The following is a 27,148-nucleotide window of genomic DNA, read 5'->3' as shown; positions in this document are numbered from 1 at the left end:
GATGGAGCGAGCTGTGAAATGCCGTTTTGAGCATGGATTTTATAAACCGATGTTTTTGATTCTCAAAGAAGTAGATCTCGTTATGAATTTTAATATTTGTAATGGAAGAGGTTTGAGGAGTCATGTTTTGCATCCTGCTGAACTTTTGTTTTCTGACCGATAGAGGCCGGTAGAGGATCGTGGAAGGGCAAAGTTTATCAGCATGGACTTCTCTGGCCAGCAAAAACCTGCCGATGGAAAAATAATTATTTATCCTCCGGGAGTCAAAGAGATCACGGATAAAATAACCAACGATGAGGTGGTGAAACGGTTGAAGGTAAGTGTCTGGCGATGAAGGCACGTGGGCAGTACAGTGACTGGAGATACTCCTGAGTCCTGGTGCATTTTTCTACTCGTCCTCTGAGCCGACTCAATTACCACCATTGCTGCTCGGATTTGTTGTTGGTTATTGACTTGATAGTGTACTTTGTTGTAGTTGGATAGGTACAATAGATTCTTTTTAGCTGTTTTAAATTAATGTAAATATTGTATGAGGAGGAGGGATGGAGGTGGACAGATAAATTAGGCCTGCACAGACGATTACAGCTGTTCTTAAACAGGCAAGCTGTCATACTGGGACTGCCATGGTGAATAGAGAAAATGCGAGAAGTCTATCTATACTTCTGCTGTTTATTTCTATAGCGCTGTACACAGATATAAGAAACAATCTCTGCTTCACAGAGCTTACAATCTATTCAGAACAGACAGACAGGACATAGCCGTTTTATAACATTTGTATTCTCCTTGGTGGTTTTAGTGCTTTTGATAAACAGCTCTTTGTAGATTTCTTTTGCTATCTGGAAAGAGAATGATGATTTTAATAACATCAGATGGTGTTATACATTTACAATATGTCTAAGTCTGTATATAAAAAAGGAGGGCTATATATGGTATGTTGGTTTGTATTCGTGTATATAACATTTTTCTCTTAAAAAAGGATGAGGGGGGGGGGGGGGGAATGTTAACTCAAATATAAACCAATGATTTATATTCATGTAATCCTCTCTCTCCTTCCTTCCATCATTCCTGCTGTTCCCTCCCTTCTCCAAGGGTGTTCAAAATATTTTAGTCCTGGTTATACTATGCTGCTATGCCAAAAGTAATGAAATATGGCAATAAAAGCAGCATTTAATAAGCTTAAGGCTTGCACATCTAAATACTGGCATCTCCATTGTGGAGTACCCTGTGAATTGTCATGATTTTAATATTTTCCTATAGCTCCTTGGGCATATAACTGGAATCTTTGGTCTCTCATACTTTATAAATGCAGATTTTCCTGTTTATAAAGGGATCCTTAAGTATTGCAGTTATTAGATCAGTGTGTTTTGTCTATTAGTGAATTGATGCAGGTAAGTAAACTTTAACCTAATAGGAGTTAAGGTAAATTTATTTTACAATTGAATCTTCTGTTATTCCAATATTTAACACCCTTCCTACTGTTCTGGATGTGGCTTTGATTCTGCAAGGACAAGTTAGGAGTTTGGGCATAATTCTTGATTCAGTTTTAATATCAGAAAACCAGGTTTCAGCATTTTGCTTTAAATCTATATCTTGACACTTGCATGCTTTTGAGCTCACACTGAAAGAAACAGTTGCATGTGGCAGACTGGTCCTTTCTTGACTGCTGTGTTGTGTTTGGGTTTCGTATTTCACATTTTATTGAGCCTCCAAATTATGTAAAATGTTGCTGTAAAGAATAGTCACTGCATTAGTTACTATTCTGAGAATACTATTCATTTGAGTAGTGGATGAGACAGTTTCTGCAGTTTTGTAATATTAAAAAGTACATTGTGTTAAATTGTATAGGCATGATATTGGGTCATTTTTAGGATTTTTGTTAATTGTCCTGTTGCTGTCTCCTGAACTGACAAATTATTTGTGCTTGCTTGGTTTGATCAAATACCATAGTTTATTTTTATTTGCTGCACTTATATCCTACATTTTCCCACCTATTTGCAGGCTCAATGTGGCTGTTGATTTTAATGATGAGTATCAGATTATTTAGCCAACCAGGCACGTAAATGATTATAAACCCCCTCAAAAACTAAGGATATATTTTTTCAGGTTTTGAGCTTGGCGTTTAGTTTCATGTGATGTGGTGGCATCAGAAGTTTGAGAGACTTGCTTTACACTATTCTACCCAACAACTAAGTTCTTCACAAATGTAACAAAAAAAAAAAAAGATGGATATCTAAGGGTTCCATTGATTTTAAGGAACAAAATCTGGTTGTAGAACTTGGTGTCCATGGAGTTGAATTATCAAGGGTTTTGCAAAAGCCTCAAAACCTGGCTTTCTAGACGTATTCTTTATAGTCTGGTTGGGCTTCATCTAGGGGTTGGGTAAATAGGATATGAAAGATATCTGTTTTTGCTTATAAGCTGTAGAAAATATTTTCTTAAGGATCTATTTCTTATGAAGGGATTGACAGTATACAACAGGTGTAGCTGGATATAGACAGTTTACATTGTAGTAGTACAACTATAATTGACCAAAAGTGATCATATGCAATTAGATCAGCGAGAGAAATGTTGGGAATAGGCAGATATATTATGATAACATCACTACTGTACACATCAAAATAGCACAGGCATGTTTGCTTACTATTTTGAATGAAGGGTGCCGGCCCTCTTTTGTAGATTGGGTATTAGTGGATTAGATTTTTATTTTATTACTTTTTAAAATGCTATTTTTCATATACACACAAAATATTAGGAAATGATTTATGTTCTAGTCAACCAAAGAAACATAACATATGAGTATAAGCATTGCCATACTGGGACAGACCGAAGGTCCATTAAGCCCAGTACCCTGTTTCCAACAGTGGCCAATCCAGGTCACAAGTACCTGGCAGAATCCCAGAACAGTAAAACAGATTTTATGCTGCTTATCCTAGAAATAAACAGTGGATTTCCCAAGTCCTTCTTAATAATGGATTATGGACTTTTCTTTTAGGAAATTATTCAAGCCTTTTTTTAAACCCTACTTAGCTAATTGTTGAGATTACTTTTGTCTGAGTTATCAAGGGGCTAATATGTTATATTTTTATTTTATTTGAATTTTATTGTTTTTACTTTGATTATATATGTGATTGTAATTTGCTTATTTGCAGGTAGAATATACATTTTTAAATAAATAAATAAACCACCCACATTCTCTGGCAATGAATTCCAGAGTTTAATTACATGTTGAGTGAAGAAATATTTTCTCTGCTTTGTTTTAAATTTACTACTTAGTAGCTTCATTGTGTGCTCCCTAGTCCTAGTATTTTTGAAGAGAGTAAACAAGCAATTCATGTACTGTTCTACTCCTCATTATTTTATAGACCTTTATCATATTTTCCCTCAGCTGTTCCGTCTCCAAGTGGAAGAGCCCTAGCCGCTTTAGTCCTTCCTCATAGAGAAGTTGTTCTATACCCTTTATCATTTTCATCTCCTTTCTCTGTACCTTTTCTAATTCCACTATCTCTTTTTGAGATGTGGTGACCAGAATTGGACACAGTATTCAAGGTGCGGTTGCACCATGGAGCAATACAAAGGCATTATAACATTCTCATTTTTGTTTTCCCATTCCACTGCACACTGAGCAGAGGGTTTTAATGTATCATCAGCGGTGACACCTAGATGCTTTTCCTGGGTGGTGACTCCTAATGCGGAACTTTGCATCATGTAGCTATAGTTTGGGTTCTTCCTTCTCACATGCATCACTTTAAATGTCATCTGCCATTTGGATGCCCAGTCTTTCAGTCTCGTTAGATCCTCTTGCAATTCTTCACAATCCTCATGCAATTCAACAACAAAAAGATCCCTCAAATACCCCTTTCACGATTTGTGCAAAGAAAGAGAGAGCAAAAATGAAATGAAGGCTCAGCACGAGAGAGCTGCACAGGAATAGGGATTGTGGGAATCTCGTGGTACGAAGTGGTTTGCATTGGAACTTAACTGATATGGAAGAAGTTACCATGGGGTTCCCGCAGGTATGTAGTCAAAATCTCTGGTGACTCCAGAATGAGGCTTGGAATGTACGGACAGAGGCAGTTGGAGCACCAGAATGAGGCTTGGAACACTCATTGTTTGAAGAGTGAATACCATCCAAAAAACCACTGGAAGCTGTTGGGGTTGGGCGGAAACAGAGGGCTGTGTCCAAGTAAATAATAACTTCTACTCCTACAGGTATATGTGGGGATGGAGGAGATTAATTGTGGGGATGGAATGGATCTTAGCGGATACCGGTGGGTATGAGTTAGGTTCTATAGGGAATAGGCGAAGATGGGGGAAATCTCCCCCATGCACCTCATACAACTCTCTCTACTCAGCACTCAACTCTTGCTCATGCTATCACAGTAGGATATATAGGCAAATGTGAAAAGAGAAACCATCCTTCTTGTTGATACACTGCTAGAACATAGCTAAGGGATCCCACTAGGCTTACCTATGTATAACTCCCTTTTGGATCATAACTTGTACCATTAGATGTTTGTGCGTGTGTTTCTATATTTATTTTTTGCTTTCAGGAAAAGTTGCAGGCTATACGAAAATGTTCTCAATTGCATTTTTGTACATAGCAATCAATTTAGAGTTAATTTATAAGGAAAGCTGGTAAAAATCTCCATGCTAATGGTCTGCGCTTCCTGGCACAGAGAATTGTTTTTTCTTTTTATCCTGTAGACTCATGTAAGAGGGTAAATCTTGACTTTTGGTTCAACAGCTTCTGGTTTGTACTGAATAGATTGTAGTGGCAAATGAGAGAGGGGAGTGAGAAACCAGATTCAGTATCGATTGATTGTTTGTGGGACAGGTTTACATTTGTTATGAGAAGTGACAGCATGGATAAGTAAATCTGCCAAGGGAAAATTTTGGATCTCTGACCTGGAGATTTATTTAATGAATTGTCCATTGACTTCTGTTGGTTAACCAGATTTGTGACTAAATCACTGCAGGACTGATGTTTTCCATTATAACTTGGCCATATAGTGAAATCTCTTTTGAAAGGAGGGAGTTTAGAGTGTAGTCTTATCTTCTAGTTATCAGCAGGTGGCTAATATCCCCATCTTGGCAAAAATTATCAAAGCAGCAGTAGCTTCTAGACTGCAACAATTTTTGGATGAATGTAGCCTATTGGATAGGACATATTTGAGTTTTCAGACTTAACGTAGCACAGAGACTGTGATAGCATCCTTGTTAAATGTACTATGAAGCGTAACTGATTTGTGATGTAGCATTGACTTGGTGAATTATGATTTACTTTAGTTGAGCGCTGCTGGAGTAGCAGGCAGGTCTTGTTTTAAGGTGGTTTGAGGGTTCTTTTATTTTTTAAAGAATAGGTTGTTGCAGGTGAGCTAGTAAGGGAACTTGTCCATCCCTTGGTGCATCTATTGTGTAGTACCTCAGGTCTTACCTTTATCGCCTATTTTGTTTAATTTTTATTTATGTTTGCTGGGTGAGGTAATATTATTCGGGTTTAATTTTGTGTTTTCCCTTAAGCAGATTATATCATATCATAGTGATTTGATTTGTTCCTGATGAGGGATTCCTTATTGGAGGCATGCTCTTTCATAAGTACAGTATGTGTGCACATTTATGGCGGGATGCAACAAAATGGGTTTAGAGCAGTGGTTCCCAAACCTGGTCCTGGAGGCACGCCAGCCAGTCAGGTTTTCAGGATATCCACAATGAACATTCATGAGAGAGATTTGCGTGCAGTGGAGGCAGTGCATGTAAGTTTCTCTCATGAATATTCATTGTGGATATCCTGAAAACCTGACTGGCTAGGGTGCCTCCAGGACCAGGTTTGGGAACCACTGGTTTAGAGTGAACCTTGAGAAGACTAGGATCCTTTGGAAAATAGGCTGTTGAGAGAATCCTGAGATACTTGGTATTGGAGCCCCTCTTAGTTTATTGCAGAGAATCAGGTGAATGCTCTGGTAAATCATTTTTTTGTCTGTTTCAGACAGATTATAGTTGAAGTAAGTCAGATAAAGAATGTGATGAGAGCTGTGCTTCTTTCTGTTATGAGCTATTGTAATATGGCATTTTTGGGTTTGTTGGAATGACAGCTGACTTGCTTGCATGTTTTACAAAACGTGGCAGCTGTGCCGGTTCTTGGAGGTCCGATGTAAAAGGTTAACTCCGAATTTAATCTCATTTGCTCTGGTTACCAGCCCGTGCTTGAGTTCAGTTCAAATTACTGGTATTTTGCTTTTAAAATTGTGGATAGGGAGACATCCAGGTATATGGATTCTTTGTTGCATGAGCTAGAACACCAGTTATGATTAGCTGGCAAGTTTTTACAGTTGTGCCCACAGTGAAACAATTTCATTTGCAAGAAGATAGGAAGAAGACCATTACGATGATGGGCCAGAGATTTGGAACTCTCTATTGTTGGACCTACATCAGATATCTTCCCATTTTTCAGTCATATATTGAAAACTTGGTTGCTTAAGGAATTTTTATCTTGAGTAATTTGAATTGAGAGTAGTGAATATGGAATTAAAAAATATAATGTACCTTGGGCTGATTGATTAAGTGTGATATAAATGTTGAGCTAAATTACATTTTTCTGTTCTGATTGAATGCTACTTAAGAAACTGCTTCTTATTTTTTTCTCTGAGAACTTCCTCCAGGATTTCCATCAAGATTCAAGTTATCACTAGAGAGGCCTGGATCTCCCTGTTACTCTAGAGTTGGTTAAAAGAAGCGCAGCTTCTCTTTGAACCTTGAACATGTATGATGTCTTGAGAGGTGTATGAGGAGTCTATAAGGGAACTCTAGGGAAGTTGACAAATAAGAAGAAGGTTGGAGGTTTAAAATTATTAATCATTTGACTTTTGGAGTACTCCCCTTTTTTTTTTTTTAAAACTGTAAACAGTACGTTAGTTGCTCAGGATTTCCCTGATATTTGTGCCAACAGTTTTTGTAAGGTCCTGCATAATATTTGTGAGAAAGTTTACAGTTAGAGGATAAAGTGTTCTATGGACATGAGTGTTTTAGGCATTGAAATTTCCTGCTTCACTGTCACTGTTCAGATTGACTCCAGAGTCGCCACAGGCAGCCTAAAAAAAAAAAAAAAAAGTTGGATTTCTCTTTAAGTCTATTAATTGTTGCTGAAGGCAAACCAGCTTTCCGTTTTACTGCTTAGCTAGACCGCTCTGTGATAAGCTTTAGTTTATCAGTTTGATATACTGCTGTTCCCAAATAAAGTCAATAAAAACCAAATTAAAATATTAAAAGGAAAAGAACTTCAAATTACGTTAGAGAACAGTGAAAGAAAAAAGGTTGGGTTCCAGATCTGGCTCCTTTGCCAGGCCAAATTAAAAGTTACAAATAGGGAAGGCTGTCCTGAAAGATGGTTCTCCAAGGACAAGCGGGCCTTCTTATTCTTACATCTGGGTGATGTCATTCGATCGATTCTGGTGTGGATGCTGACTAGCAAGTGAAGTAGAAAGTTCTAGCAGCATCCCACCACGCATGTGCTGGTGCCTTCCCGCTTGAGCGTGGGACTTCTAGTTGTCTTTTTTTTTTCTGTGGAACGGAGAGGATGCGTTCACACGTGCTGTCCTTGCATTGTGCTTTTCGATTTTGCTAAATTCCTTCCCATGCAGGTATTCTTCTTATTTTACTTATATTTTTTTCTCAGCTATTCTCGTTTTAAGTTTATTTTCAGGTGTGGTTGCCTGGTTTAGGCCGCTGCCCCTTTTTGAGAGTTCAAGATTGAGGAGTTTAATTTGGCTGAGATTCTTTTTTTTTTTATGTCACAGAAGACTCCCAGTGGTTTCTAGAGGTGTGCCCAGTGTAGACGGGTAATTTCTGTCATGGACCTACACAATTGGTGCCTTGGGCCAGATCGTAACTCCTCTGATTAGTGATCTCTGTTTGAAAATGCAGGTGAGACCGGAGTAGGCAGAACCACATAGCGGGCAGGAAGAGCAGACAGAAGGGCCTGGTTTTAAAAACTGAATATGTCTTCATGATGTGGCTGGCTTGGATCAGGGCTGTCATCTGTTTCACTGACAGCAGCTCTCATACTAACTGCTTCAAATAACACCCAGATAACATCATGTTTGTGCAGAGACTTCTTGAGCAAGACGAGCCTTACTGTCTAGAGATTAACAAATTGGGGATTTTCAATGTTGTGATTTAGGGACCCCAAAACACTGGGCTAGAGGCGCTAGGAGCATAGATGTTCTGACCATGAAAGCACAGTTTTTGTAAAGATAGTCGTTGTTGATGCTGTTTTTGCTCAGATACAGCCTTGCTGTATTTAGCATTGTCTTTTTCATCTCATGTAGGCTTGAGGCCTATTGAACTAACAAGCCTTAGAATGTTGGCCTGAATCTGTATCTTTTAAAGTCAAGTTCATAGCACTAAACAGTTCTTCCTGCAGACAGTCCACCCAGCTTTTTGTTTCTTTTGATCCCAGCAGGATGGGGGTTGCCATTGGGAAACACACAATCTCCATTTGGCTGGCAGATTGCATTTATTTCACTTATGCCCGAGTGGGCTGACTTGAGGGTCATGTCAGAGCCATGGCTGTGTTGGTAGCCCACTTGAAGTCAGCCTCTATAGAAGAAATTTGCAAAGCTGCAACGTGGTCTTAGGTCCACACATTCACATCCCACTGTTGCCTAGAGTAAGTACCTGATGCGATGGTCGGTTTGGACAGACAGTACTGTAGAATTTGTTTGTGTTATAGAATTCAACTCCACCTCTTCCAGGCCCATTTTGTTCTGTTCCAGGCTGCACTTTTACACAGTATGTATATAGTTTCAGGTTGATTTGTTTTTTGACCTTTGCCGTAGTGAGGTCCAGTTGTCCTACTACTGTTGTTGTTTTCGGTGAGCCTGGTAGCTAGGGATTCCCACATGTGAGAAAGATATGGTCTCTGAGAAAGCAGGGATACCTACCTGTAGCAGGTATTTCACGAGGAGAGTAGGCCTGTTTTCATATACCCTCCCACCTCCCCTTGGATTTGTCTCTTGTCCTGATAGCTGTGTTATTGTACTGATGGTTCCGCTCTCTTGTGGTGGTCAGGAAGGCATGTGCGGTGGGGATGCTGTTGCTTGTATTTAAAGCTGTACTATTCCTTTTTTTATTTTTTATTTATTTATTTATTTTTTTATTGCATTTTCACATTTATGCAACTCAAAATTAGAGAAGATTGAAAAAGGAAAAAAAAAATCACATTATTACAATAAATTTAAATTATGTCATATACAGACATTAAATGAAATAAATTAACAACACTTTCGTCCATGAAATTTGGAAATAGGATCCAAGATATAAGAAATTATTATCATCAAATAGCTATTTGAGAAAACAAGAAATTAAATAACTTACTGCTTCCCAGCTATTCCTTTCAAACCTACCACTGCAATTTCCCCACCCCTAGCTGTCTGTTCGTCTGTCCAGTTTAGATTGTAAGCTCTGTTGAGCAGGGACTGTCTTTTTCATGTTGATTTGTACAGCGCTGCATAAGTCTAGTAGCGCTATAGAAATGTTTAATAGTAGTAGTAGTATCTTAACAGTGCGCATCTGTTACCCTACTGTTACCACTATTTCTTCTCTACTTAACAAGAATTCCTCTAACTGTTTAGGCTCGAAAAACTGAAATTGTTTAGACTGGTACAAAATGCGACAAATACAAGGAAATTTCAAAATAAAACTCGCTCCAAGAGCCAGGAAAGCCCTGCGCCTTTTCTGAGTTTCTCTAGATAAGTCAGGATAGATTCTAACTTTTGAACCCAAAAACTGAGAGTCCAAATGTCTAAAGGAAAGTTTTAAAACAGCATCTCTGTCCATTTCAAGCGCAAATGTAACCACCACTGTGGTTCTCTGAGTAATAATTTCCAACGATGATTCCAAAAATGCAGTCAAGTTTATAGCTTCTCCTACTTGTGCTTGTGGAATTTCTCCATCTTTGTTTTTATTAACTTGCAAATATTGTGCACGTACAATAGGAGGAAGTGATTCATTTGACATTCCCAATATTTCAGTTAAGTACTTTTTGACCATATCTATTGGAGATATCAATGGGGATCTTGGGAAATTAGTTAATCTCAAGTTCAGTTTCCTTACTTGGTTTTCCAAATATTCTAATCGCCGGGAAGTATAGTTCCGGTCTCTTGTTGTAACTTGTCCCATTGTTTCCAATATTTGCACTTTCTCTTCCAATTGATTTATTTTAGAAGAACTTTGGGTAGCCATTTGAGCTTGTAATAGGGCAGCCTCTGATAACATTTTTATATGCTCCTTATTTTTCCCAACCGATTTTAAAAGAGAGGTATATAGTGTGTATGTTAGGTCCCAGAGTGACTCTAAGGTCACAACAGCTGGCTTTTCCACTTTACCCGAAGTAGAGCCAGGAGTAGGAGTGCTAAGGATTTGGTTCAGGGTACTCACAGTTTATAGTGGTAATATAGAGGAAATATGACTTCCTGAGTTCACAGCACCTTGCAACTCCTCCGGTGTGGGCTGGCTCCCTCCCTGAAAAACATCAGTCCCTCGTGGGTTCAGTGTTTCAGGCCCAACCTCCGCTCCTCTTCCTCCCGGCTGCGGAGGGGGGGGGGGCTGCTCGCTGGACGGGGCTCAGGGAAACCCCGTCGACACTGCTGTCTAACGCCGTCGCGTCAGCTCCGATAGTGGGAGAGGAAGTTTGCCTGGGAGCGGTCGAGACGCCGAACTGCTCCAGAGTCGCCTGCCGTCGAGGGTCAGACCCAGTGCCGAGAGTGGGAACCTCTCGCACTTTACCGCTCCGTTTCCCCATTTTCACAGGGCTCAGGAGAGCCTCGTGGTCCAGACCTGGAGAGAACCTCGGGGTTTGTCCCTAGCGGTAAGCCTCTAGGCGGCCATCTTGGATCCCAGTCAAAGCTGTACTATTCTTTTTTTAATTGTTCTGCGCTGTGATGCCATCCATGTGAGAATGAATGGCCTGCTGTCCTTGGAGAAAACCTGCTACAGGAAAATAACTTTGCTTTATTATATGTGGTAAATTTATCATTTTATATCTCCTGGATCTGAAGTTAGTTACTAGTACTTTAGATCCAGAACAAAAAAATTTAAGCCTAATATCAGTAAGAGTTGGAGTCAGACAGTAGAAAAATAGCAGTCAAAGTCAAAAGGGTTGGTATACCGACTCCACAGCCCTGCCTGCAAGCCCAGAAGCTATCAAATCGGTATACAATCAGGTACAGTAGGTATCTTTCTGTTCCTGGAGAGCTCATGATCTAAGCCCTTTTACTAAGCTACGTTAGGCTCTAATACACACCTAACTCAACAAAAATAGCCTAATGTGGGACACACTAAAGCATTCCATATTAGTTTTACCATTTGTGTGCACTAACTGTGTGGGAATTATTTTTTTTAATATTAATTGTTTTTTTTGTTCCTCTTTGGTGGGGCATACCAAGGCAGAGAATGGGTATGGATTTCTAATCAGCTAGCTCATGCACATGACAACCGTTCTAACTGCTTATTCCTTGTCATCAAGCAGATGCAGCCATTACAGATGGGTTGTGTCCATCAACCAGCAGAGGGAGATAGAGAGCCCACTTTTTTCAGTGCCTCATACCAGCTTGCTCCACTGCCTCTCTTCAGTATTCTCTATCTCCCATAGCAGAGTGGCTGCAGCTTCTTCGAGCTCCATCTAAAATCTGCCTGGAGGTTGCTCCTGTGCTTTTGCCAGTTGTTAGCAGGGGTGTTGGAGGCTATAGCAGCTTCACTTTAAAGGCACATAGGTTCGCCCTTTCCCTGCCTTACCCATACCTCCGTGGATGTGGACACATTGCTTAGCTTTCCCTGTCCTTCCCCACTAACAGTGGATGCAGGCACATAGGTTCGCCCTTTCCCTGCCTTTCCCACTCACCTGAGCCTCCGGAGTTCTATTTACCTCTGCTTTCCTCACAGCGTTAAAAAAAAAAAAAAGTTGCGTCACGCTTTGGCGCTTAGACGCTGGAACAGAGGTTTTTCATTGCCTTTTTCTGTGGGACCGGAGCTGTGATACTCGGTCCAGTGAGGTAAGAGTGTTTTCTGACTCTTCCGGGGTGGGCCTGCGATCGGGGTGATTTTGGCGCGAACCGCCATTTTGAATTTTACCGCCGTTTTTGGCAATGGCTGCGGAGACAGTAAAGCGCTGTTCCAAGTGTGGCAAGCGCAGATCAGCAGCGGGGCTCTGTAAATCGTGCTGTACAGACGTTAGAGCCGGCCCGAGCATGGCGAGCGACGATTCTTTGCGCTCTGAGCTAGCAGCGGGCGCCATTTTGAATATACCATATGGCACGACCTCCGCTGAGACGGAGAGTCCTGAGCCCGGGGGGAGGCCTCGGAGTGAGGCTGATATGGGAGCTACTAGCCCCGGCAGAGATCCGGGTGCCCAGGGTGAGTTTTTCTTTCCTGATTTTCTCTTATTAATGCATAAAGCATACATGCTTAAAAGAGCTCTCCCACAAAGCCCGGCATGGGCCTCTTCTAATGCCCCCCCCCCCCCCCCCCAGTGGATTCTAGTCTGGGTATGCCCTCTGAGGCGTTATTCCCTGATAATTGGCAGAATATGAAGCGCAGAAGGGCTCATTCCCCTTCAGAGAGTGCTGCACCTCCTTTTTTCCCCCCCGTGGTCAGGCTGCGAGGATTCGGAGGACTCTGGCAGGCCTTCATGGTCTGAGGAGCCAGAGTCTGGTGCAGAAATGACTCAGGATCTGGACGATCCCTCCGCGGTGAGGATTTTCCACTGTGATGAGCTGCCAGCGCTTATTTCTGATGCCCTGCAGGCTCTCTCTATTGAGGACCCTGCCAGTGGCACAGCCTCCTCTGTGAATCCTAGGATGGCTAGTACCAAAAAGCCTGCTCGAGCCTTTCCTTTGCATGACTCCATCCAAGAGCTTATTTCGGCTCAATGGGCTGACCCCGAGGGACCTTTGAAAGTTGCCAGGGCTATGGGGCAATTATACCCTCTGAGTGAGGAGCATATGGCTCGCTTTGCTATGCCTAAAGTGGATGCCCTAGTCACAGCTGTGACAAAGAGAACTACCCTCCCTGTTTAAGGAGGTGTTGCCCTGAAGGATATTCAAGACCGTAGACTGGAATCAGCACTTAAACGGTCATTTGAAATTGCAGGTCTCACTATTTGGGCATCTGCATGCAGTTGTTATGCTGCTAGAGCCTGCCTGGCTTGGTTGCAACAGGCAGTGGAACAGCCCGGTGATGGAGCGGAGCCCTTTTCAGATGTGGCTCCGCGGATGGAGTCGGCCTTGTCCTTTCTTGCTGACGCCCTTTATGATATTGTCAGAGCTTAAACACATGGCAGTAGCAGTGGCGGCTCGCCGTCTTCTTTGGCTACGGCATTGGGCGGCGGACATGGCCTCTAAATAAAGGTTGGTGAAGTTGCCCTTTCAAGGCCTTCTCCTGTTTGGTGAGGAGTTGGAGAAAATTGTGAAGGGCCTGGGTGAGGCTAAACCCCAGCATTTGCCCGAAGATAGGCCTCGGCCTTTCTCTAAGGGTGCGGCGGTCCACTCCTCTTACAGACCTCGCTTCCGTGAAGCTCGAAGGTACCGCCCGGGGCGTTCTGCTGGGTTCACTTCTCGTGCCCGTTTTCAGCAGAGGAACTCCTTTCGCTCGGACAAACGTTCCACAGCCACTGGCTCAAGGCCTGGAGTTCAGGGGCGACCCTCTCAATGATGGTGCGCCGGCCCTCTCCTCGAGTCCTGTCATCGGAGGACGTCTTTCTCTCTTTGCCGAGGAGTGGGCCAACATTTCCTCAGATCAGTGGGTCTTGGACCTGATCAGAGACGGTTACAGAATAGAATTCGACGCCCCTGTAAGAGACGTGTTTGTGGAGTCCCACGGGCGGCGGTAGAAGAGACTTTGCCAGGTCTGATTCAGTTAGGGGCTGTGTCCCCGGTACCTCCCGCCGAACACGGCTATGGCCGATACTCCATCTACTTTTCCCCCGCGAAAAGGTGGTTTTTTTTTTGCCCTATTCTGGACTTAAAAGAATTAAACAAGTCCCTGAGAGTGCGGCATTTCCACATGGAAACCCTGCGCTCCGTCATTGCTGCGGTACAGCCAGGAGAGTTTCTCACGTCTCTAGACCTGAAAGAAGCTTACTTGCACATACCAATTTGGCCCCTGCACCAGACGTTTCTGAGGTTTGCGGTGTTGGGAAAACATTTCCAGTTCCGGACCTTGCCTTTTGGCCTCACCACAGCTCCCCGAACCTTTTCGAAGGTAATGGTGGTAGTAGCTGCTTTGCTCAGGCGAGAAGGTATCAGGGTTCACCCGTACCTGGACGACTGGCTCATCAGAGCAGACTCTGTAACAGAGAGCTATCAAGCTACAGCCAGAGTGGTGTCAGTACTTCAATCTCTAGGCTGGGTCGTCAATATGGCCAAAAGTCACCTGACCCCCTCGCAATCTTTAGAATATTTGGGGGCCAGGTTCGACACAGACTCGGGCTATGTATACCTACCCGAGCTAAGGCGGTGCAAGCTTCAGAGTCAGGTCCGTCTGCTCCTGAGGATGCCCCACCCACGAGCTTGGGACATTGTCCAGTTGCTGGGATCGATGACAGCCACATTGGAAGTGGTGCCCTGGGCGAGAGCGCTCCTGAGACCTCTACAGTATTCCCTACTTCAAAGATGGTCTCCAGTTTCTCAGGATTATCAATGCAGACTTTCTTGGCTCCCTGCGGACCGACTCAGCATGGAGTGGTGGATCTCAAACAGCATGCTGCGGCGAGGAATGCCACTGGCGCGCACATTGCAAGGGGAAGCATGCCCAGGGTCTATGGACACCCGAGGAGTCGGCGTGGTCCATCAACCGCCTGGAGTTGAAAGCGGTGTTTCAGGCGCTTCTGGCCTTTCAAGTGACCCTGGAAGGATTGGCTGTCAGAGTGATGTCGGACAACACGACAGCAGTGGCCTACATAAATCGACAAGGCGGCACTCAGTGCAGAGCACTGGCCGCGCAGGCCGAACAAATTTGCCACTGGGCCGAGCTGCATCTTCAGTTTCTGTCGGCAGCTCACATTGCAGGTCAGAGCAACGTGCAAACCGATTATCTAAGCAGGCATCAGATCGATCCAGCAGAATGGGAACTAGCAGACGAAGTATTCCTGCAGACATGTGCCAAATGGGGCAAGCCCGTGATGAATCTTATGGCGACAAGTTCAAATGCCAAAGTCCCGTGCTTCCTCAGCAGACGGAGAGATCCTCGCTCGGCAGGGTTGGATGCCTTGACTCAGCCCTGGCCTCTGGGCCTACTATATGTGTTCACTCCGTGGCCCTTGATAGGGCACATTTTCCTGCGGATTCGGCTGCACCCAGGAGAAGTGGTCCTCATCGCCCCAGATTGGCCCAGGAGGCCTTGGTATGCGGACCTCCAACAGATGCTAGTGGAGGCTCCCCTTCCTTTACCTCTGGTGTTCACTTATAGAAGGATGAGTCCATTCCCTCCAGTTTATGTTTTGGAGGATGAGTTTATTCCCTCCAGGAGGTTGCGTGTATCCCCTCCAGTTATGCAATAAGGAGGACGAGTTTATTCCCTCCAGGAGGATGTGTTCATTCCCTCCTTTTGAGTTCATGCCCTTGTTAAGGGGCCATCGTTCGCTGTGAGGAAAGTTCATGTTATTCCCATTGCTGTTTGCCATACTGCTTTGCAAGCTTCAAATACTGAAGAGGCAGTGGAGCTGGCTGGCCATGAGGCACTGTGAAAAGTTGAGTGCTCTCTATCTCCCCCTGCTGGTTGATGGACACAACCCATACGTAATGGCTTCATCTGCTATGACTAAAGGAAAGAAAATTACCAAGGTAAGAACCTAATTTTCCCTTAATTGGTTTGCAGTAAAATAGTACTTAAAAGAAATCAAGGTTTTTAAAAAATTAGAAATCCAAAAAGGAATGTCCTTCTCATTACTGTTGTTCATGAAACTTTAAATATTTTTAGTATTAAGCCAGTCATAAACGTCATTCAGCTGACATTTGTTCCCTTTCCATGAAAGGAAGACAGCAACAATATACTTTTTCAAAAAGATTTGTTCAAAATTACTTGCTTTTAATTTGATTTTTCAGAGGCTAATATCCCCTAGTACTGTGCCTCTTATTTGTTAAAAAATGTATCATGACAAATTCTCCGAGGACAAGCAGGCTGCTTGTTCTCACTGATGGGTGACGTCCACGGCAGCCCCTCCAATCGGAAACTTCTCTAGCAAAGTCCTTTGCTAGTCTTCGCGCGGCCGTCTTCCCGCCCGAAACCGGCTCGAGCCGGCCAGTCTTCTTTTGTCCGCACTCGGTACGGTCGTTTTTCGCCGTGTCGAGCCCCGGAAAGTCGACCTCGCGCGTCCAAATTTATTTTTGACATGTTTTTTCTTCGGAAAAAGTCTTTAAAGTGTCGGGAAGTGCTTCGGAAACCCCCCCCGGGTTTCAGACCAACCCCTTCCCGTACTTCCAGCTTTTTGCCCCGATAAGTTTTCTTTCGTCGTCGGGGTAGGCCTCTTTTCGGCCTCGGTCGAGATTTTCTCCCTTCTAAATTTTTTGGTGCTCTTTTCCCGTCATTTCGGATTTTGATTTCGCCGGCGTGATTTTTCCGCCCATGACATCGAAGCCTTCCAGCGGCTTCAAGAAGTGCACCCAGTGCGCCCGGGTAATCTCGCTCACTGATAGACACTCGTCGTGTCTTCAGTGTCTGGGGGCCGAGCACCGCCCTCAGAACTGTAGTCTGTGTTCCCTGCTTCAAAGGCGGACTCAGGTAGCGAGATTAGCCCAGTGGAACGTGTTGTTCTCGGGCTCTTCGTCGGCATCGGCACCGGAATCTTCGAGTGCATCGACGTCGTCAGCGTCCAGACCATCTTCCTCGGCCGCCACTGTATCGAGTGCATCGAGGCATCGGGCCTCTGCATCGGCGCCAAGGTATCGGGCGACTGCATCGACGTCGGTGGTACCGGGACCTCGTCTGCTGATGTCGTCGGACGGTGGTGCATCGTCAGGAGTGCAGGTGAGGGCTGTCCATTCCCCTGCTGGTGGCGGTGAGCCTTCGGGTGGGGTCTCCTCCTACCCTGAGGGCTCCTGCGGTACAGCCCCCCCGAGACCGACCTCCTTCGGCCTCGGCCCCGAGGAAGCGACGGCTGGATTCTACGTCCTCCTCGTCGGTGCCGGGGAGCTCCGGTGACATGCTTCGGAAGAAGTCGAAGAAGCATCGACACCGGTCGCCTCCCCGCGTCGGCACCGAGAGCTCTGGGTCGCCGAGGGAGTCGGCACCCAGCAGGCATCGGCACCGAGAGGACCGCTCACCCTCTGTTCAGGAGGTGTCGATGCGCTCCACTCTGGACAGCCCGGAACAGGTTCTGACGTCGACGCCTGCATCGACCTCTTTGCCTTTCTCTGCAGCCGCTCTGAACGAGAGCCTCCGGGCCGTTCTCCCAGAGATTCTGGGAGAGCTGTTGCGCCCTTCCCCTCCGGTACCGGCGGTGCTTGCGCCTCCGGTACCGTCGAGCGTGGCGCCGGTTGGCCCATCGCCCGGGGTGAGGTCCCCGACGTCGGTACCGCGTGCGGTGCCGACTGCGGCCACCTCCCAGGAGGGCTCCCCGACTATGTCGGCGGAGGGAGCTTCGCCGATGCGGGCGAGGGAGTCTACCTCTCGACGCCCCCATCGTGGACGTGGCTCCACGGAGTCGAGCCGGGCGAGGTTGCAGACACAGGTTCGTGAACTTGTGTCTGACACCGAGGGTGAGGCCTCGTGGGAGGAAGAGGAAGACCCCAGATATTTCTCGGACGAGGAGTCTGAGGGTCTTCCTTCTGATCCTACTCCCTCTCCTGAAAGGCAGCTTTCTCCTCCTGAGAGTCTGTCTTTCGCTTCCTTTGTCCGGGAGATGTCTACGGCCATCCCCTTCCCGGTGGTTGTGGAGGACGAGCCCAGGGCTGAAATGTTTGAGCTCCTGGACTATCCTTCTCCACCTAAGGAAGCGTCCACTGTTCCCTTGCACCATGTCCTAAAAAAGACATTGCTTGCGAACTGGACCAAGCCACTAAGTAATCCCCACATTCCCAAGAAGATCGAGTCCCAGTACCGGATCCATGGGGACCCAGAGCTGATGCGCACCCAGTTGCCTCATGACTGGAGTTGTGGATTTGGCCCTAAAGAAGGCTAAGAGTTCTAGGGAGCATGCTTCGGCGCCCCCGGGCAAAGACCCTAGAACCTTAGACTCCTTTGGGAGGAAGGCCTACCATTCTTCTATGCTCGTGGCCAAAATTCAGTCGTACCAGCTCTTCACGAGCATACATATGCGGAACAATGTGCGGCAGTTGGCGGGCTTGGTTGATGCTCTTCCCCCTGAGCAGGCCAAGCCTTTTCAGGAGGTGGTCAGGCAGCTGAAGGCGTGCAGAAAATTCCTGGCCAGAGGGGTGTATGACACCTTTGATGTTGCGTCCAGGGCCGCTGCTCAAGGTGTGGTGATGCGCAGGCTCTCATGGCTGCGTGCCGCCGACCTGGAGAATAGACTCCAGCAGCGGATTGCGGACTCGCCTTGCCGTGCGGATAACATTTTTGGAGAGAAGGTCGAACAGGTGGTAGAGCATCTCCACCAGCGGGACACCGCATTCGACAAGTTCTCCCGCCGGCAGCCTTCAGCATCTACCTCTACAGGTAGAAGATTTTTTGGGGGAAGGAAGACTGTTCCCTATGCTTCTGGTAAGCATAGGTACAATCCTCCTTCCCGACAGCCTGCGGCCCAGGCTAAGCCCCAGCGCGCTCGCTCTCGTCAGCAGCGTGCGCCTCAGCAAGGCCCCGCGGCTCCCCAGCAAAAGCAAGGGGCGAGCTTTTGACTGGCTCCAGCAGAGCATAGCCGACATCCAAGTGTCAGTGCCGGGCGACCTGCCAGTCGGGGGGAGGTTGAAAGCTTTTCACCAAAGGTGGCCTCTCATAACCTCCGACCAGTGGGTTCTTCAAATAGTCCGGCAAGGATACACCCTCAATTTGGCCTCAAAACCTCCAAATTGTCCACCGGGAGCTCAGTCTTACAGCTTCCAGCACAGGCAGGTACTTGCAGAGGAACTCTCCGCCCTTCTCAGCGCCAATGCGGTCGAGCCCGTGCCATCCGGGCAAGAAGGGCTGGGATTCTATTCCAGGTACTTCCTTGTGGCAAAGAAAACAGGGGGGATGCGTCCCATCCTAGACCTAAGGGCCCTGAACAAATATCTCGTAAAAGAAAAGTTCAGGATGCTTTCCCTGGGCACCCTTCTCCCCATGATTCAGCAAAACGATTGGCTATGCTCTCTGGACTTGAAGGATGCCTACACACACATCCCGATACTGCCAGCTCACAGACAGTATCTGCGATTTCAGTTGGGCACACGCCACTTCCAGTACTGTGTGCTACCCTTTGGGCTCGCCTCTGCGCCCAGGGTGTTCACAAAGTGCCTAGCTGTGGTAGCAGCGGCACTTCGCAGACTGGGGGTGCACGTGTTCCCATATCTCGACGATTGGCTGGTGAAGAACACATCCGAGGCAGGAGCCCTGCAGTCCATGCAGATGACTATTCGCCTCTTGGAGCTACTGGGGTTTGTGATAAATTATCCAAAGTCCCATCTTCTCCCAGTGCAGAAACTCGAATTCATAGGAGCTCTGCTGGATTCTCGGACGGCTCGCGCCTATCTCCCAGAGACGAGGGCCAACAACTTGTTGTCCCTCGTCTCGCGGGTGCGAGCGTCCCAGCAGATCACAGCTCGGCAGATGTTGAGATTGCTGGGCCACATGGCCTCCACAGTTCATGTGACTCCCATGGTCTTCACATGAGATCTGCTCAATGGACCCTAGCCTCCCAGTGGTATCAGGCTGCTGGGGGTCTAGAGGACGTGATCCACCTGTCCACGAGTTTTCTCGAATCCCTGTATTGGTGGACAATCTGGTCCAATTTGACTCTGGGACGTCCTTTCCAAATTCTTTAGCCACAAAAAGTGCTGACAACGGATGCGTCTCTCCTGGGATGGGGAGCTCATGTCGATGGGCTTCACACCCAAGGAAGCTGGTCCCTCCAGGAACGCGGTCTACAGATCAATCTCCTGGAGTTGCGAGCGATCTGGAACGCTCTGAAGGCTTTCAGAGATCGGCTGTCCCATCAAATTATCCAAATTCAGACAGACAACCAGGTTGCCATGTACTATGTCAACAAGCAGGGGGGCACCGGATCTCGCCCCCTGTGTCAGGAAGCCGTCAGCATGTGGCTCTGGGCTCGCCGTCTCGGCATGGTGCTCCAAGCCACATATCTGGCAGGCGTAAACAACAGTCTGGCCGACAGACTGAGCCGGATTATGCAACCTCACGAGTGGTCGCTCAACTCCAGAGTGGTGCGCCAGATCTTCCAAGCGTGGGGCACCCCCTTGGTGGATCTCTTCGCATCTCGAGTGAACCACAAAGTCCCTCAGTTCTGTTCCAGGCTTCAGGCCCCCGGCAGACTGGCATCGGATGCCTTCCTCCTGGATTGGGGGGAGGGCCTGCTGTATGCTTATCCTCCCATTCCTCTGGTGGGGAAGACTTTGTTGAAACTCAAGCAAGACCGAGGCACCATGATTCTGATTGCTCCTTTTTGGCCGCGTCAGATCTGGTTCCCTCTTCTTCTGGAGTTATCCTCCGAAGAACCGTGGAGATTGGAGTGTTTTCCGACCCTCATCACGCAGGACGAAGGGGCTCTTCTGCATCCCAGCCTCCGGTCCCTGGCTCTCACGGCCTGGATGTTGAGAGCGTAGACTTTGCCTCTTTGGGTCTGTCAGAGGGTGTCTCCCGCGTCTTGCTTGCTTCCAGGAAAGATTCCACTAAGAGGAGTTACTTCTTTCTGTGGAGGAGGTTTGCCGTCTGGTGTGACAGCAAGGCCCTAGCTCCTCGCTCTTGTCCTACACAGACCCTGCTTGAATACCTTCTGCACTTGTCTGAGTCTGGTCTCAAGACCAACTCTGTAAGAGTTCACCTTAGCGCAATCAGTGCATACCATTACCATGTGGAAGGTAAGCCGATCTCAGGACAGCCTTTAGTTGTTCGCTTCATGAGAGGTTTGCTTTTGTCAAAACCCCCTGTCAAGCCTCCTACAGTGTCATGGGATCTCAATGTCGTTCTCACCCAGCTGATGAAACTTCCTTTTGAGCCACTGAATTCCTGCCATCTGAAGTACTTGACCTGGAAGGTCATTTTCTTGGTGGCAGTTACTTCAGCTCGTAGAGTCAGTGAGCTTCAGGCCCTGGTAGCCCAGGCCCCTTACACCAAATTTCATCATAACAGAGTAGTCCTCCGCACTCACCCTAAGTTTTTGCCAAAGGTCGTGTCGGAGTTCCATCTGAACCAGTCAATTGTCTTGCCAACATTCTTTCCCCGTCCTCATTCCTGCCCTGCTGAACGTCAGCTGCACACATTGGACTGCAAGAGAGCATTGGCCTTCTATCTGGAGCGGACACAGCCCCACAGACAGTCCGCCCAATTGTTTGTTTCTTTTGATCCCAATAGGAGGGGAGTGGCTGTAGGGAAACGCACCATATCCAATTGGCTAGCAGATTGCATTTCCTTCACTTACGCCTAGGCGGGGCTGGCTCTTGAGGGTCATGTCACGGCTCATAATGTTAGAGCCATGGCTGCGTCGGTAGCCCACTTGAAGTCAGCCTCCATTGAAGAAATTTGCAAAGCTGCGACGTGGTCATCTGTCCACACATTCACATCTCATTACTGCCTGCAGCAGGATACCCGACGCGACAGTCGGTTCGGGCAGTCAGTTCTTCAGAACCTGTTTGTGCTTTAGGATCCAACTCCACCCCCCGAGGGCCCTGTTTGTTCTGTTCCAGGCTGCACTCTCAGTTAGTTGGTAAATTTTTTAGGTCAATCTCAGTTATGTCCTCGCCGTTGCGAGGCCCAATTGACCATGGTTGTTGTTTTGAGTGAGCCTGGGGGCTAGGGATACCCCATCAGTGAGAACAAGCAGCCTGCTTGTCCTCGGAGAAAGCGAATGCTACATAGCTGTAGAAGGTATTCTCCGAGGACAGCAGGCTGATTGTTCTCACAAACCCGCCCGCCTCCCCGTTGGAGTTGTGTCTTCCCTTGAAGTGTATTGTCTTGCTACATACTGGACTGGCCGGCTCGAGCCGGTTTCGGGCGGGAAGACGGCCGCGCATGCGCGGTGCGCGCGGGCGCGCGAGGACTAGCAAAGGACTTTGCTAGAGAAGTTTCCGATTGGAGGGGCTGCCGTGGACGTCACCCATCAGTGAGAACAATCAGCTTCTGTCCTCGGAGAATACCTTCTACAGGTATGTAGCATTCGCTAAATAAGTTAATAGAGGTTTAGCTGATTTCTCTTGTCTAGAATTTACATGTGGATCTAGCCATTGTGATGACTGCCTCTTGTGGAATGTTGGTGTAAAGTGATGCAACCAGGATCAATCCATTAGGTGAGCTACAAAGGATAAAATAAAATGTGAAGTCTCTTGCTTAAGATGAGGTCTGAGAGACTAAGAGGCATATTTTCAAAGCACTTAGCCTTCCAAAGTTCCATAGAAACCTATGGAACTTTGGAAGGCTAAGTGCTTTGAAAATATGCCTCTAAGGGTTAAAGGAAAATTTTCATAAATGTTGGAAGTGGTTCCAAAATCTAGATTTTCTGAAAGTTTTTGATAGTTCCTCATGAGAGACTCCTAAGAAAATTTGTCAGTGCTGGGCAAAATAGTGGAAACTATTGTAAAGAATAAAATTACACAACATATAGATAAACATGGTTTAATGGGACAGAGTTAGCATAGGTTCAGCCAAGGGAAGTCTTGCCTCACCAGTCTGTGTCATTTCTTTGAAGTCATGAGTAAACATGTGGATAAAGGTGAGTCGGTTGATGTGTATCTAGATTTTCAGAAAACCTTTGATAAAGTTCCTTATGAGAGACTCCTGAGAAAATTAGAGAGTCATGGGATAGGAGGGAATTTTCTGTTGTGGATTAGGAATTGGTTATTGGACAGAAAACAGAGTGAGTGTAGGGTTAAATGGTCATTTCTTACAATGGAGGAGGGTGAATAGTGGAGTGCCGCAGGGATCAGTACTGGGACCGGTGCTATTTAACATATTTATAAATGATATGGAAATCAGAACGACGAGCGAGGTAATTAAATTTGCAGATGATACAAAACTATTGAAAGTTGTTAAAATACGTGTGGACTGTGAAGACCTTAGGAAATTGGAAGATTGGGCATCCAAATGGCAGATGAAATTTAATGTGGACAAATGCAAAGTGAAGCATATTGGAAAGAATAATCCGAATCATAGCTACCTGATGCTTGGGCTCACCTTGGGAGTCAGCAGCCAAGAAAAAGATCTAGGCTTTGTTGTAGATAATACGCTGAAATTATTATTATTATTATTTATTGTATTTGTACCCCACATTTGCCCACCTTTTTGCAGGCTCAATGTGGCTTACAGAGTATGGAAAAGAAAACGTTGTTACATGATTTGAAAAAAAACAAAAACAGTCAATCATAAGCTGAGGTGAAATGTGTGGCGGCGGCCAAAAAAGCAATCAGGACGCTAGGCATTGTTAGGAAAGAGATGGTGAATAAGACCGACGATACTATAATGCCTCTGTATCGCTCCATGGTACGACCTCACCTTGAGTACTGCGTTCAGTTCTGATCGTCATATCTCAAATATGATATAGCGGAATTAGAAGGTTCAAAGATGAACAACCAAAATGGTAAAAGGGATGGAACTCCTCTCATGAGGAAAGGCTAAAGAGATAGATGAGGCGAGATATGATTGAGGTCTACAAAATCCTGAGTGTACTTCTGGAACGACTAAAATATCAATTTACATTTACTCATTCTACACCAAAGACTAGGGGATACATAACATAGTAACATAGTAGATGACGGCAGAAAAAGACCTGCACGGTCCACCCAGTCTGCCCAACAAGATAAACTCACATGTGCCATTTTTTGTGTATACCTTACCTTGATTTGTACCTGTCTTTTTCAGGGCACAGACCATATAAGTCTGCCCAGCACTATCCCCGCCTCCCAACCACCAGCCCCGCCTCCCTCCACCGGCTCTGGCACAGACCGTATAAGTCTGCCCAGCACTATCCCCACCTCCCAACCACCAGCCCTCAAGGAAGTTACATGGAAATACTTTTAAAACAAATAGGAGGAAATATTTTTTCACCCAATGAGAATAGTTAAGCTTTGGAACTGTTTGCCGGAGGATGTATTAACAGCGGTTAGCATATCTGGGTTTAAAAAAGGTTTGGAGAAGTTCCTGAAGCAAAGTCCATAGTTTGCTATTGAGACAGACATGGGGAAGCAACTGTTTTCCCTGGGATTGGCAGCATGGAGTGTTGCCACAATTTGGGTTTCTGTCAGGTACTTGTGACCTACTTGGCCACTGTTTGGAAAACAGGATACTTGACTAGATGGACCATTGGTCTGACCCGGTATGGCTACTCTTATGTTCTTATGATACTGAGCTAGTATGGCTACTCTTATGTTCTTAAGATACTGGGCTAGATGGACCATTTGTCTGACCCAATATGGCTACTTTTATGTTGAAAACAGAGCCAATGGCTGAAACACTAGGTTTTCAGGGAACCATTTTATAATATTAATCAGATTCTTCTTATATTTACCACGTGGTGTTAAAAATATCCTGCTCCTTGCATGTGAATCCAATTGTATACAAATTTTATTAATGTTATTAAATGGACCTCAGAACTTCCCAGCTTGGCAGTTCTATTCAGAACACAGTTTGCACTATATTTTCATATGTGCGCTCAAGCTGCACCATGGAGGTAATTTTATCACTGGTCCAGTATTTACTATATATATATATATATATATATATATATATATATATTTTCAGGTTCAGTTATTCTCTCGTCAGTTGGAAAAAAACTCCCTGTGGGAGAAAAACCAATGACCCTTATCCCTGAAATTTTATGTTTCACAATGCAAAGAGCAAGGTATTTACTGCAATTGATTCTGGCTTTCACTTATTCATAGCCTCTTGCAGTACTTAATCTTGGCGTTACTGGTCCGTACATATAGAACTTCATTCCTCAGTATATCACAGCTCTCCCTCTGCCAAGCCCATCAAAACTTCCCTGTGGTTACATCACCTCATCCCATTCATTCAGATTACCAATACACCATTCTTATGAAATTCTTTTCATGTAAAGAAATGCCTGTACTTAATGATCAGTAAGCCATTCTCTTTTGTTTTCTTGGGGCTTTCTGAGGACTCTAATTCCTGCTGTCCTGCTCCATTCAAATCACAGCTGTGGCCACGTCCTAAACTGCATCTCCTATGCTCTTTTCTTCCTCTTTCAACAAGAACGTCTCATTTCGCTGTTCACTCAGCTGCTACTACTACTACTACTACTACTTATCATTTCTAAAGCGCTACTAGACGTACGCAGTGCTGTACACTTGAACATGAAGAGTCAGTCCCTGCTTCAGGAAGGAAACATTTTTTCTGACATCCTCCTTGCACGTTTTCAGTCTTATAAAATGGCCGTGGCTTTTATGTGAAACGCCCACTGCCCTCACTATCCAATCAAATCTTTAAAGTATCTTTAAAGGGCTAGTTTTTATCTTTTTTCTTTTTCTTAAAAGAACGCTTTCCACTCTACGTTTTTATTCATGCCGTGTAGTTCTATAGTGTTATAGTAATAAATCAATGTTTGCTCTTTTTGCCATAATTGTTTTTTTAACAACCCCCCCCTCTCTTACCCTGCTGTATCTGTTCGATCGCCATAAATCTCATTTGATCAAATGTGTGCCCTTGTTTAATGCAGTGCTGAGACATAGGTGCTTCAGGTCTCTTATGTGTTATACCATGCTTGTGTTCTTTCACCCTTGTCTTCAATTTGCGTGAAGTGTGACCTATGTATATTCTACTACATGGGCATATACATGTGTAAATGACATTTATTGACTCACAATCTGTCTCTCCTCTGTCAAAATTTTACCTCCATTTTGCCACACCAATTGGGACCCTTCAATCATATTAGGACATATGTTGCACCTTCCACATTTTCTATGGGTTCCCAGTCTTCATTCTTGCCTAGACCACACATCTGAATTATACAATGTATCTTGCAGATTTGTGTTTCTACTGTAAGATACCATCAATCTCTGGTCTTTAAATTGTTCTTTTGTCTGCAATACCCTCTAATGCTTTTTGATGATAGACGCCACCTTGTCTGATTAACTATTATATTTGAGAATACAGTTCAAATTTGTTTCTTGATTTTTATGTTTTGGTGCCAGAAGCCATTCCCTATTGTTGTATCTTGCTCTCTTCTTGAGCTCTCTGGACTATTTTAGATGGATAACCTCTTTCCAACAATCTATTTTTTAATTCATCCAATTGTTCATTATGTACTTGTGTAGAGTCACAAATTCTCCTGTACCTAAGAAACTGTGAGAATGGTAAACTTGTCACTAAATGCTTCGGATGCATGCTGTTAAATGCCAGGAAGGAATTCCTGTCTGTAGGTTTGGTGTATATATTTGTGTGTATTGTCTTTCCTTTCTTGTGTATCCAAATATCCAAAAAATTCATTTCTGTTTTATGGACCTTATATTCAAATTTAATTGAAGTGTGGTACTGATTAAGCTCCTCCACGAATAATTCAAATTCAGATATGGTGTCATCCCAGAATACAAAAATATCATCTATGTACCGGCCCCAATATTTCATTTTACTGAATTTCTGGGAACTGTAAATGAATATTTTCTCAAAACCTGACATAAACAGGTTAGCTATTGAGGGGGCAAACGTTGCGTCCATATTTATTTCTGATGTTTGCAAAAATAGTTTCTCATCAAACAAAAAGAAATTGTGCTCAAGTGCCAGTTTTGTTAATTGGCATAAAAAGTCCGTAGGTACTTGCCATGGTCTTTCTCTAGACTCCATTGAACCTGAACTGCCTCTAAAGCTTCCCCTTGAGGGATGGAAGTGTATAATGTACACACGTCCAGTGTGGCTAGTATTGTTGTGTTGGAAATATTTAACTTTTATTTGATTCAAAAAATCTGTCAAATCTTTTATTTCCTTGTCATCAAGCAGATGAAGCCATTACGTATGGGTTATGTCCATCAACCAGCAGGGGAGATAG

General features: G+C 45.1%; 1 protein-coding gene across 1 annotated transcript in view; it reads left to right on the top strand.

Moving 5' to 3' along the window:
• The window catches only part of PDS5A (PDS5 cohesin associated factor A), a 644,759-nt gene that overhangs the window by 798 nt on the left and 616,813 nt on the right, over positions 1-27,148 (top strand). The window contains exon 2 of the mRNA XM_030191317.1: positions 164-316. Coding sequence (XP_030047177.1) covers positions 164-316 — 153 coding nt within the window. The remainder of the gene's footprint in view (positions 1-163; positions 317-27,148) is intronic.

Source organism: Microcaecilia unicolor, chromosome 2 (genome assembly GCF_901765095.1).
Source record: "Microcaecilia unicolor chromosome 2, aMicUni1.1, whole genome shotgun sequence".
Lineage (NCBI taxonomy): Eukaryota > Metazoa > Chordata > Amphibia > Gymnophiona > Siphonopidae > Microcaecilia > Microcaecilia unicolor.
The sequence above is the reverse complement of the archived record's forward strand: the minus strand, read 5'-3'. Positions and strand labels throughout refer to the sequence as shown.